Source organism: Colius striatus, chromosome 8, assembly GCF_028858725.1.
Source record: "Colius striatus isolate bColStr4 chromosome 8, bColStr4.1.hap1, whole genome shotgun sequence".
Taxonomy (NCBI): domain Eukaryota; kingdom Metazoa; phylum Chordata; class Aves; order Coliiformes; family Coliidae; genus Colius; species Colius striatus.
In genome coordinates this window covers 18,815,046-18,828,370 of record NC_084766.1, presented here as the reverse complement: position 1 = coordinate 18,828,370, position 13,325 = coordinate 18,815,046, and the positions used below count along the sequence as shown (strand labels likewise).

At 42.4% G+C, this 13,325-nt stretch overlaps 1 protein-coding gene across 4 annotated transcripts in view; it reads left to right on the top strand.

Annotated features, from left to right (window-relative positions):
- The window catches only part of ALOX5 (arachidonate 5-lipoxygenase), a 38,746-nt gene extending 26,928 nt beyond the window's left edge, over window positions 1–11,818 (top strand). For all 4 annotated transcript variants that reach the window (XM_062000891.1, XM_062000888.1, XM_062000890.1 and 1 more), the window contains exons 7-14: window positions 624–770; window positions 869–1,072; window positions 1,274–1,360; window positions 3,071–3,249; window positions 5,937–6,058; window positions 8,299–8,399; window positions 9,256–9,426; window positions 10,551–11,818. In XM_062000891.1, coding sequence (XP_061856875.1) covers window positions 624–770; window positions 869–1,072; window positions 1,274–1,360; window positions 3,071–3,249; window positions 5,937–6,058; window positions 8,299–8,399; window positions 9,256–9,426; window positions 10,551–10,730 — 1,191 coding nt within the window. In that variant the 3' untranslated portion in view covers window positions 10,731–11,818. The remainder of the gene's footprint in view (window positions 1–623; window positions 771–868; window positions 1,073–1,273; window positions 1,361–3,070; window positions 3,250–5,936; window positions 6,059–8,298; window positions 8,400–9,255; window positions 9,427–10,550) is intronic.
- The last annotated feature ends 1,507 nt before the right edge of the window (window positions 11,819–13,325 follow it).

Below are 13,325 nucleotides of genomic sequence, written 5' to 3'. Positions count from 1 at the left end.
CCTGCCTTCAGTCACATTTCCTCCCTTCAGACTGTCATGGAAAATCTGTCTCTACAGAGTGGCAATACTGTTTTCTCCTGCTATCCTGGAGCTGCAAGCCTTGTCTTTCTCCAGGTCCACTTAAAGAGATGTCACCAGGAGGTGAAGGGCTCTTTTTCAGTAGTTTCCTCTGAATGATTAGGGACTGAACTTAGAGGGGAAAAAGGGCCTCTCTTTTCCCAGGTTGGGTCTTACCACGTTGTCACCTGCAGAGTTGAACTAGTGGTGCTGAAGAAGGGTTGGCAAGGGTAGTGCCTTGCTTTTGTTTGTATGATGAGCATGAGGGTCTCTTCAGCTGGCAGCATTGAAGCTTGTTTGCACCTTAGTGTCACTGCTGGAATGCAATTGTTCTTTACTGAAAGGCTCACTATTGGATTCAGCAAACACAAGTCGGGTGTAAAGGTGCTTGCAGTCTCAATGACATCATTCCTGAGCCATCATGAGCAAGGGAAAGCCAGCGGCCACTTGCATCCAGAGGGCAGAAGCCAGCCCCTGGCCAAGACTTCTTGACTTCAGAGCCTTGCTGCTTGTACTCCCTTAAAACACATCATGCCTCTTTTTTCTTTCCCTCCTCCTCCTCCCAGCAAGGAAACATTTTCATTGTGGACTATGAGCTTCTGGATGGTGTGGATGCCAACAAAACCGACCCATGCACAGTACAGTATTTGGCTGCACCTATCTGTCTGCTGTATAAGAATCTGGAGAATAAAATTGTACCCATTGCAATCCAGGTGGGCTTACTATCAGGGTTTTTAAAGGGGCACATTGCTTGTTGTCTCATCTGCAACATGAGTAACTTGTGGTATTATATTTGTTTTATATCTTTCAGCTTGGTCAAAAGCCTGGGCCAGACAATCCCATTTTCCTTCCTTCAGATGCCACATATGACTGGCTGCTGGCTAAAATTTGGGTTCGCTCATCTGATTTCCACATCCACCAGACAGTGACCCATCTCTTACGGACACATTTAGTCTCAGAGGTGTTCAGCATAGCTATGTTCCGGCAACTACCTGCTGTACATCCCCTCTTCAAGGTTGGTTCTTGCCTAAAGGGATGTATGGGAGTCAGGGAGTTTATCACGTTAGTTTGACAAACCAAAAGACAATCTTGGTGATAGCTCAGCTGAGATAGTTTGGCTAGTACAGTTAAGCCACCAGACTTCAAACTTTACAGATGATTGGGATTGAATTCAGTCCGAAAATTTACATCTCTCATTGTTTGTCCCATTTTGCAGCTCTTGGTGCCACACATGCGGTTCACAATAGCCATCAACACCAAAGCCCGGGAACAGCTTATCTGCGAGTGTGGCCTTTTTGATAAGGTAAGTAATCACCTTTGTGAATTGTTACTTTGCATGGTTCCATGTGTATTTTTATCCTTCCATCACATATTGCCTTGTTTCTTGACCTTCCTGCTAAAGGACTGATACAACTAACATCACCTGAAAAACTGGAACACAGAACTGATGCCTTGTTGTGCTAAGGGTGTTATCTTTTCACCTCTCAGTAACCAATTCATAACAGGCCCATGTCAGTGGTGAGTCATAGCTGGTGTGGCTTTGGCGAATGAGTAGGAGTGCAAGGTAACATAATGTGCACATTCATCCCTGTACATTTATGCATACGGTTCGGTCCCCATTTTTTTTTGAGTACTCAGTTGCTCATCTTGGGGTAGAGTGGTGAGCAGAAGAGATTGCAGAAGAAAATTTGTATCAAAAAAGATGTGTGGATTAGGTAGATTTCGAAGCCCAGAAAGATTGAGATTCAAGCCTGTCTTCTTCAATTACCGTAAACAGCAAATCTGCTAGGGTTAAAACTTAGCTTTGTCAGACTCAGCAAAGCATAGGCATATAGACTGCGGTGCTCTCTTAGGTCAAATCTGAACATCGGAATGTGATTGCACTGGTATTTATCACGTACCTAGCTCTTCCTCCCTTAGCTTCCCCAGAAAAGGCATGCTGCACCTAGGAACCACAACAGGTTGGCATGCAGCAGTCTCTGCTGGCTAGCAACAAATGGGAAGTTTGAGGAGGTTTCAGAAGTCCTTCCAAAGAAGGAGCCTGTGTTTCAGAACAACATTGTTCCCCTTACACCTCTGGCACCAGATCAAAAATAGTTTCCATGCTCCAGAGTTTTTTACCCAATGAGAAAAGAGAAGTGAAATCCAGGAACCTCCCTTGTCTTCTGTATTCCACGTCTGACTGTGGAGACCTGACAGGCATTCCCACCCCTTTGAATAGAAGCATAATGTGCATACCTTGTGCATATGGGATGAGTCTGTGGGTAAGATCTCTCAGTTGGGATCTTGGAGTTCCAGAATTTGTTGGTGCCAATGTAGACGAACAACCAGAAGAGGACAATAAATGTAAGCTGACTACTGCTACAACTAAGCATTATATGCTAGAAAAGCAACTCTGGGGAGCTTTTGAGCAGTGACTGTTTTGAGCAGTGAGTTTTGCCATGCTGTTTGTTGTGGACATGCTGTGTTTTCCAAGTGTTATGTGTACTGAAACCCTGGCCAGTCCTCATCACTAGCCACCCAGCAGGATTGGTCTCCTGGCTTAAGTTCCAGGTGGCAGCCTGCATCTCTCAACACTTTCTCCTAAACCTCTCTGCAACAGCAGTGGATGGTTCAGCAAAAGCCTTGTTTTAACACACTTCTGGCCACCTCCCTTTGCGCACACACACCAGTTCTGAAGCATAGGACTGGCAGAAAATGTATTGGGTTTGATACTTCAATGGGGTATTTTTGCTTTATTACTGTATTATATTATAAGCAATTACTGTACCTATGGAAGAAAGGTGGATATTAATAGGGATTCATGAGAGAGGTGTGAAATCTCTGAAGTCAAAATGCACAGTTGCAGTCTACCTCTGCAATTCAGTACTTGCTTGCACGGAGGTGTGGTTTTTGCCTTCAAAACCAGATTCACCAGCATTTTGAATACCATCTCCTGTGAATTTGAAAAGCTGTTCTCAGCACAAAGTGTACATAATCTCCTACTGTTCCTATCTTGTCATTTTTCCTGCAGGCAAATGCTACAGGTGGAGGAGGACATGTACAAATGGTACAGAAAGCGATGAAGGATCTGACTTACAGCTCTCTCTGCTTTCCTGAGGAGATCAAAGCTAAAGGGATGGACAGCAGAGAGGATATCCCCTACTACTATTACCGGGATGATGGCATTAAAGTCTGGGGGGCTATAAAGAGGTAAGAGCCTGTAGTTTTAGAAATAGCTGATAAAGTCACTGTCACAAAAATGTGATTTCATTTTTTCTCTGCGTGCTTTGCTGTTCATCACAGCCTTGTGAACAGTACCTGGGCTGTTTAATCATGTGTAGTACCTTTTCCATCCAGCATGTTGCATTTGAGGAAAAATATATAGTCAAGTGCTCACCCTTGAAAAACTATTAATTGCTGCTTTTTTCAGCCCTGTTTCCTTGCAATTCTGTATTTCAGAGGCCCCTTTGTAAGTATGTACTCTTCTATAGGATTTCACAGAGTTTAGTGAGTTGGAATTTAGCTCTGCAAAGGGAATTTGATCAACTTTCTCTCTTTTTCTTTTTTTTTTAAGCTGTGCACAAACCAAGGGAGAACCCAACTCTCTGAGCCAGCCGTGTGAGTTTGTCAAGGTTCTTGTGGCATGGAAATGTAAGCTCGGCTTGCGTGAGAGTTGTGGTTTTAAATTTAATAAGTCAAACATCAACTGATTTGAGCAAAACCTTTCTTAAAATACCTTAAAATTGCAAGGCCCAAATTTTGTCAGAAATGACAGAAATTTTGGGTCAGGAGAGGTACTTTAAGGCTGCTTGACCACACAAACATGACTCTTTTTCAGACATGATATGCTGCCACAGACTGGAACGATTCATATGTTTTTTATTCTACAGTGGCATTTCATTTAACAAACAATGTAGTTTTGCATGACATGAGATGCTTGCTAAAGATGCAGCTTTTTCTGGTCACATGGCTTTTGAAAAATGTGTTCATTACAAATCAGATCTTTTGTGTACACAAAGTAGGGAGTTTATAATGTAAGCATAATGTTTAACTTGTTAGGTACATCTTTGTCTCCTGTGTTTCATCTGTGTTTTGGCAAGGAGTTGTCTTGTAACGTTTCCTGCAATTGTTAGTGCCCATGTGAGACAAAAAGGAAGTTATAAGTGTGGTTGCTTTCTTGATGTGGTCTGTTTTTTGTCCCTTTTCTCTTTCCTGTGTTTTCTTTGCTGATTAAGATATCTCTTCAAACACCAGTACCTAGTCAACCCAATTTAGTTTGATTTTGCGGGTCTTAACCCAGCTAGAGGAAAATGTTACACTGCCTGAAACTTGGCTGAGAGATTCTTTGTAAGTGAATAATTTGGTTTATAAATGCTGTGAGCGGTACCCCTTTGAGTGTGTGATATCCTGACCCATGAACCCACAGTCTCACATGGGCCTAGTCACCATGAATCATCTACACTGCACATAGGTGCCAGTCTCCACTCTTCTGATGAAATTACTTCTGTCCCCATCAATACTTCACATGGTAGATAGGACAAGCTTATTGGTTTCCTTAAGTCTAGGCTTACAGAAACAATGAGGCTCACACAGCAAATTTTTAAACTACTTCTCTAATACTCACTTTCTTATTTCTGATCTAACTGCAGGTAGATATTCCAACCCAAAAGACCTCATCCACACTTCATATACTAATTTATATTTGCATGAGACAGGGACTAAAATACTGCTGTTGTGTAAAAGAAGGATTGCCTTCTGTATGCATTTGGTACAGGTGCCAGGTGGTGGAGGCAGAGCTTATGCAGGGCAGCTTTATCTCTGTGTGTTGCAGGACTTTTGTTTTCCTTGGGCTTCCTATAGAGGCCAAAATACTTCAGTTCTTGGTGTTTTTGCAGCTGTTTGTGTGCCTCAATGACAACTCCTGACTTGGTTGGCTAATAGAAACCACATTGACAGATTTATAATGGTCTCCAAATTGCAATAAAAAATGTTGCTTATTAGGGGACAAATCTGTATAAGATAACAGTTCTTAATCCCATCAGTCAGCTTCTGCAGTCAAATGTTTTGTCCTACAGCTTGTTGAAATACTTAGCAAAGGATTATAGGTACCTGCATAGCTAACAGCATAGCTTAGTTAACTAGTCAGTCATGAAAAGGAAATCTTCAGGAAATCAAGCTTACTTATTTTTACTGCTTTCAGAACAATCTCTGTTATCTTAGTGTTTTAAGAGACATTCTTTCAGGGGTGAGTTAACACGGGAAGCTTTTATAGAAGGAGGGATTTTGAGAAAAGGAACTGAACAGAGACTGTATACAGTCTACTGTATACAGTGGGTGTAGAAGGGCTAGACCTCTGGTTTCCAGAAGTTTCCTGGACTGCTTCCACTTTGAAGTGTGCCACTTGGGTTTTGTGAAAAGGATGTGTGGTAGGAGGGATCAACCAGTGGAATAGTATTTGGGAGCAGCTTTGGAGTATCCCATATTTCAGTGGATGGTGCTGTTATCACAGTTTGGGAACCTCTGTTCCTAGGATGAGTCATGTGTGTGTGACAGAGGGAGTCTGTATTAGGTGAAGAAAAGGATGTAAATGTGATGATAGATGTCTGGGCAGGAGCAAAGCCTCAAATAAAGTGCAGAGGATTGTTCAAGGGAAGCAGTGTGGTCCAGCATCTTTTGTTTGGGGTGATGCTGTAGTCAGAAATGAAGCAAAGCTGTCTCTATGCATTCCCACTGCCTGTGCGAAGGAGATAGGAGGGCATTAAGACCTGTTCTTACCCTTCTCTCTTTCCCTGTGCATCATCTGCCACCTCTGCAAGGTCAGTAGAAGGTCTTCAAGGAATGGCAAGCTTGCTTTCTCCTTTTTGTTTTGTCTTGTTCATTTGTTCCTATGTCTTCAGTTTTACAGAGGATGTGATTCACATTTACTATGAGAGCGACGAGGTGGTGTGTGAGGATGTGGAGCTCCAGGCCTTCATCAAAGACGTTTACGTCTATGGGATGAGGGGTGTGAAGGCCTCAGGTAAGGTATGATGGCCCAGACAGGTCTGCAGCTTGTTGAGTCCCTGCTGATTGCAATGCTGCATGCACAGCATGCCTTGAACTGTTGGACACCTTCTGCCTGCTTGGCCTAAAGGTGCTCAGTTTCATGGGTAAGATCCTGTATAAGATGTCCCCACTCTCAGCAGATAGCTCTTTCCTTTGCCACAGATTCTCACCATGAGCTTGAGCAACTCATGTAATCTCTCTGTACACTAGGGATTGGTCCTTTGATGTTGTCTGTTTGTGCTTTAAGCATTTATGCTTAAATTTGTACCATGTCTGTTTGTGCTGTTGGAACCACCAGGCAGACTGGTAGAAATCACAAGGAGCAGTGGGACCTCCTTAAATCCTTTCCTCCAAACCTTGCACCAAATAAGAACAAATAAGAACTTCTCCAGCAGTATCTTGCTTCATATTTGTTCAGCATTTGTGTCACCCTTGAGTTGTTCTGCTCTCTTCAAGAGAAAATACTCATTCTTTCCAGAATATATTTCTCTTTGCTTTGACTCCTCTCACTTCTTGCAAACCATTGCTTGGCTGTGGGAGCTCTCACCCATAGCACAGCTCTATTCTCTCACCTGAGTTAACACTCTTCTGTCTTTCCCTAAACATATTTTTTTCTTCCACTCATGTTTTGTCCAAGCAGGTTTTCTGGAATTTATACAGGTGACTGGGCATCTTCATACCGTCCTGACTGATTTACATCTGGAAGATCTGTTGGCCAGCAGTCTGAGGTGGATGGCCTTGACATTGCATGCACATGTATTTGTGTGTGAGACCTAAAGGGAAAGCTTTGATGTTTCCACTCAGGCACCAGTACATACTGGTAATAACAGCCTCCTAAGCTCTTTCTGCTTGGACAAATACAGGACTGGAGGACACTTAGTTGCTGTAGTTTTTGTTTTTCTGGTTAGATATAGCCTGCTAGTAGGAACTTCACACTTGATATGTATGCATCTTGATGTGAGACGAGTACTGTCCCTTCGTAGGGCTACAACTGGAGTGGGAGACTACAAGCATGACTGGTGGCAGGATTGTCATTTGGAAATCTGCCAGGCCTGCAGCATCTCTGTCTGCACTGCTACCACTCCAAGGGCTGGAGTAAAGAGTAGGGAGACTTGACTGAGTCTGTAAGCAATGGAAGGAGGATAAATGAGGGAGGCTGTTGCACACAGGACTCCCCCTCCAGTCTCCATTCCTGCCCTGGGACTGCTACTCTGACTGGAAGCATGCAAGCCTCTTTAAAGATGAGCACAGTGGGCTTAGGACAGCAGGATAAATGAGGGGATGGTGCATCTCCTCTTTGGGCTTGATGGCTGGCCAGAGCCACCATATGCTTCTTCCCCCTCTCAAGTTGAGTTCACATCTGTGTCAGATTGGTGGTGGAGTTGTGAAGCAGCTGGCACAGGCCTGAGCAGGGACAGCTCACCCAAGGGTGCTGACAGGTCTCAGGATTCCAGGCACCTGTGGTCACATTGAGTTGAGACAGGCTGTACAGCACAGGACTGTTGGATAGTGTAGTGAGATAGGACAGATACAGGCTTAGCAGTGCTTTGGTTGCAAAATAATTCACTAGTCCCTGACTATTCCCATCTTTCTTTATATAGCTCCAATTCATTATTCCTCTTCAAAGACAGCTTGATGCAACCATTTCTGTTCCTCATTCTGTTGTTTCTCTTTCAGAAGTTCTCATTTGCTCACTTCCCATTTCAGCAAATAAGCTCTCCCTGCACTCTTCTCACAGTGCACTTGGTTACTGAGCCTTGGATCTTTATAAATACAAGCACATGGTCATTTGCTCCTTGGCATGTACTTCCTTGCTTGCACTGCAGACTGAAGAAAAAGGAAGCATCTGACACTTCTTCCTTGTGGACTCATTGGGTTCCTTGCTGTGGGGTAGGTAGGGTGAAAGGACAAGGATATCGTATTTTATAAAGGTGTAATTATACTTTGCCTTCCCTTAAGGAATGCTACATACTTTGCAAACAGTAGTGTGATGGCTCACAAACCTATATGAGGTAAGGCAGGATCACTCACTGACACACAGAGACTGAGTAGCTCCTGTTAGACCACACAGCAAGATTCAGAAAGACAATGCCCCGCTCTTCAGTGGCTGCTGCATGGTTCTCTAACCTAATGCCCTCTGAGTAGCTGATTACTAGTGAGTGACTGGGTTACTTCACAAGTGCGTTAGTTAAGTTTTTCTTCTCCCTCATTTAGGATTTCCTAAGATGATCAGGACACGAGAGAAGCTAGCAGAATATCTCACGGTGGTAATATTCACCACATCGGCCCAGCATGCAGCTGTGAATTTTGGTCAGGTAGGAATTTCTGGGGAGACTGCTCTTCTTTCTGGGTTAGGAGGTGCTTATACTGGGGCAAGATCTGAGAAATGTTCTTTAATAGATGTATGGATTTTCTGGCTGAGAGTAGGAGGAGGTGGCAGCTATACATGGAAGAGAACAGATTGAGCACAGTGTAAGCATGGCACACAACTGAAATGAGACTTTCCCTAAGGCAGGGCAGGGTATATGTATGAATGTAATGAAGGAGTGCTTGAAAGAAAGTGCAAAAGTGCAACATTGGCGGCAAAACTTGTGGTGGTATCTGAGGCAAAAGGGGACATCAGCTTCCAACAGCACTGAAGCAGGCCAAAAGTGATTTTGAATTTGCAGTCTGATGCTCACCATGCCACATTCACATGCCATATGCCATGATGCACAAGCATCATTTTGCCTCTCTTACTGCCTGAGCACAGTACTGTGGACGTATTCTTAGACCAAATTTTGCAGAAAAGAGCAATTGGAGAAAAGGAGATTTTATCAAGTATAGGTGTTTTTTATCAGAGGTCACCTCAGATTGTCAAGAATAGATCTTTGTTTAATAAAGCAGTGAAGTCCTTAGCCTGTCTGGTGAATCTGGATTGTGTAGCACATGGCTATGGTTAGCAGAATAACTACTCCCTTATAGACAACTCTCTCCCCAGTAGAGAGTTCCTTGCCTCATTTAGTCCTTCTTCAGAACATCTCTCTGCTCTTTAGTTAGTATCTTCTCTTTCTGAGAGGTTTATATTACAGAAGCAAAGTTCATGGTGTCAAAACTCTTGTTTTTCTTTGCAGTATTCCTAAATACCAGCTACTGTAGCTTTTCACTGTGCTCTCTTTCTTTGTTGTGCAGTATGACTGGTGTTCCTGGATTCCCAATGCCCCACCAACAATGCGCCACCCTCCTCCGACACAAAAAGGGACAGTCACCATTGAGCAAATTGTGGAGACTCTGCCAGACAGGGGACGTTCTTGTTGGCATCTTGGAGCTGTCTGGGCCTTGAGCCAATTCCAGGACAATGAAGTAAGTTGACCTCCCTCTCTAGGTGCTGGAGACATAGGTGAGACCATGACGACTATGGCAAGACTGCACGGGCTCATGAGATTGTATGCTGTTCGTGTCTACCTTTCTGTGGAGATGTGTCAGCGGTGTGTGTTTGCCCTTGTTCTGCTAGATGCAAACCTGGTGTGGGAGGAAGAGGACTGCAGAGGCACAATAGTTTTCTCCACTCCTTGTCCCAGCAGTGCTAGTGGAGAAGCTAAAGCACCACTGTGTCCCCATGCCCTCTCCCTTTGGAAGATCTGCCCCAGTGTCACATGCACTACAGCTGTGGGATTGTGCCTGGCTGGTGTGGAGTCCAAACAAAACAAGCTTACGGGAGGCTTTGCAAGAATGGTCTTATAGTGATTTCCTTCATGGAAAATGGAGTTACAGATACTTGGTTGTCTCACTCAAGGGCTGTATCTGGAGGATGTGTTTTGAAATCCTGAAATGGAAGATGATGGATAGTGGGTACTTCAAATGAAGTTTCTTTTTAAGAAGAAAACAGATTGCAGCTGAGAAGTATGGGTAATATCATGGGAAATAGTTACCTAAAGCAGGTCATATTGCCATGCCAGCAAATGCATGGCAATGTGATATTCAGGGCATCCTTAGAGGCTAAGCAGACTAAATCAACCGTCAAGCTGAACTTTGAAGGATAGTTTTAAGTCAACAGAAACTTCTACTGTCACTGAAAGAAGCAGTCATTTTCCTTTTTCATCCGAGTGTTAATTCTTCCCCCATGTTGTCTGGTCTTTTTAGCAGCACAAGTGTTTGAATGGCAACATGGAGACCTGGCTTGGGAAGTTGACTACTAGCCTGAATAAAAGCATTTCTTTTTCGGTGGATCAGCTCCCTGCAGGTGGAGTAGGTGCCACGTAGACACTTGAGCAAGAAAGATGCAGAGATGGAAAGAAGCAGCCAGCAGTGGAGGGAAGATAGCACAGTGTCTTTCATTGATAGTGCCAATGTAGGCTAGCTTAGATACTGGAAGTATTATTTTAGTAGTAATGAGGCTCTGGGTGTTGTTTTGCTGGCTGACATAATGTTGAAACAGAGTATCCTTTGTTTTCTTAACGCATGATTCCTTGGTGTTTTTGTTTTAGCTGTTTCTGGGCGTGTACCCAGATGAACACTTCGTGGAGAAGCCAGTGAAAGAGGCTATGGCAAAATTCCGCAAGAATCTGGATGAGATTGTCAATGCTATTGCTGAGCGCAACAGGAACAAAAAGCTTCCTTACTACTACCTTTCTCCAGATCGCATTCCCAACAGTGTTGCTGTTTGAGTGTTTGGAGGCACCTAAAGCTGATGATGCTTCTTTTCAAGAAACTTTCAGAAACAGATAAAATAAGAAGCCCACCCTCTCCATCAGAGCTGACCTGTAGTTAGTTTGGACTTTCAAAACAGATTTGATTATGACTAGTCAAAAATTGATTATGACTAGACAAAATCTAGTTGACAAGCTTCTAGGTCAAATTTGTTCCAAATTTATTTTTCCAAGATTTTAAAATCAATCTTAGAATAATATCCATGTTTCTGTTAGCTTTCTGTCTCCTGTCCAAAACAATATAACACAGATTCACTTATCTTATTCGATGAAAATAATATCATGAGCAATAAGCAAGTCATCTTTTAAGTCCTTCCTATTTTTAAAAGGTGACACTGGTGACTTATAAAGATTTAAAGCTTATACATTGTTTTTAATCTGATAAAAACAAATGTTAAATATTTTCATACAACCATGAATGTCCTAATCAAGAGGAAAGTAGTAGCAGGACATTTTCTTAACTGATATGTTTTTATCACTTTCTTAACAAGTTCATGTGAAATGACAGCCTGATTCATAGAAGACAAAAAATGTATACCTAAATAAACCTATATATTTTCTACATAAAACTAGGAAGGTTTGTTTTAGCCTCTGCCAGTAGAGTTTGATGTCATTCATGTCTACAGACAAATGTTTTGCTTAACACAATAGCAACAAGTACAGGCCTGGCAGTGCTTATGCTCAATTTCTATTTCGTTGCTGAGGCTGCTGTTTTTTGAGGATGAATTTCATCTGTTTTGTTGGGAATGAAGAGGCTACTTTTGGAGCAAGATTAATTAACAGCTTCTAAGAGGAATTTTTAGATTTGACCAATTAAGCATAATTGTTGTATTCCATCTTCGTTAGAAACAACTGAATTTTTTCTGTTTTCTTTAGAAGTAATTAGGTTCAAGTACTAGGAATTTGGTTACAGTTGACAGTCACTGAGACGGTGAAAGCAAAAATGAGGTTTGGGAAATTTAAGTCATAGCTGGGTTTATTTTTCCAAGATTTTATTTATTGTACTAGCTTTGCCAGACTGCTAATAAAGCAAAAATGAACAACAACACGTGACTTTTATTTCTCAACTCCATATCTAATACTGTATGTCTCAAAAACCTTGTAAGAATAAGCACAATGAGCTATGTAGGAAAATGAAATTCCTGCACTTGGAGAAATACAGTTTTTGTCTATAATTCCTGTGTGATTCAGAAAACGTTACTACTAAAATACACATTTTCTGTTTCACGTGAAGCACAGGTATGGAAACTGATTTTAGACCCTTTACAGAGTCCCTTTTTCTACCTCCAGCTGTAGAATTTCAGCAAAAATGTGGAAGACCACAGACAGGATGTACACTGAAGACTTGCGCATCTTCCTCTTACCACAACCCACGAGAAGCGATGACCATAGGAGCCAAGGCATGCGATCATGTTAGTGACACTGGAAGAGGACCAGGAAATCAGAGACCTTAACATGTAACCCACCACCAATAGAAAAAAAAGCAAGAAGATACAACTTAAATGCAAAAAGTTAAAAATGCAAGAAGTGGATGCAACATCCAACATTCCAGCTCTAACTTTTGTCCTTGCCCTGTGTACAGCAAATATCCTTTTGCCTGTTTTCATGGGATGATGATCTGTATAGTTAAGTAATTGTCTAGAAAACAAAACAGAGAAAGAGACTGATGGCTGCTCTCTTGGATTTGTTGCCTCTCCTCTAGTATGTGGATCTGGGACACAAGTAGGTTTAATAGAAGGTTTGAGGAATTAACTGTGCAGCTTTGAAGGCCAGTATTAGCAGTCTGATTCAACTGCAGGACAAGCTAGCGAAAGAGTTAAGGAAGGTTACAAGTGACACTGGCACCAGAAAGGAAGCAAATACATGTAAACAGTAAGGTGCTGATTCTCCCAGGGGATCTGGGTACTCATGTCCCACTCCTTGTGCCCTTTGCAACTGGTCACCAGTCACCAAAAAGTTATATGCCTGTGCATGGGTGATGCGCCCCTGCATGTTTAGCCATCACTTGCACAGAAGTATCTCCTAAGTCATGGTACCAAGGTACAGTGTCCACTCTGTTGTGATTTAACCCCAGTCATCAGCTAAGCACCACACAGCTGCCTGTTTGCTTACCTCACCCCCGTCTACTGCCCTGCAGTGGAACGGAGGAGACAATCAGAAGGGTATAAGTAAGAAAACTCATGAGTTCTGATAAGAACAATTTACTAATTGAAATAAAACACACTAATAATTACAATAACAATTAAAAAGTAAGTTGTAATGAAAGGGAAAATAACAAAAAGATAAATAAAACCCAAGAGAATCAAGCAATGCAAATGGAAAACAATTGCTTACCACCAACTGACCATGTTGTAAACATTATTCTCACAGCCCTGTACCAGGTACTAGGAAGAAAGTTATCCCAGCTGAAACGTGGAGACAATTGCAGGATAACTCCTAGGTAGAAAGGTAAGGATTATCTCTCTGAAGAAGGTTATGCACTCAGCTTTGTGATAGATCCTACTGTTTGATGTGCATCATCCTGTGGCTAACAGGATTTGACAACCAGTAGCA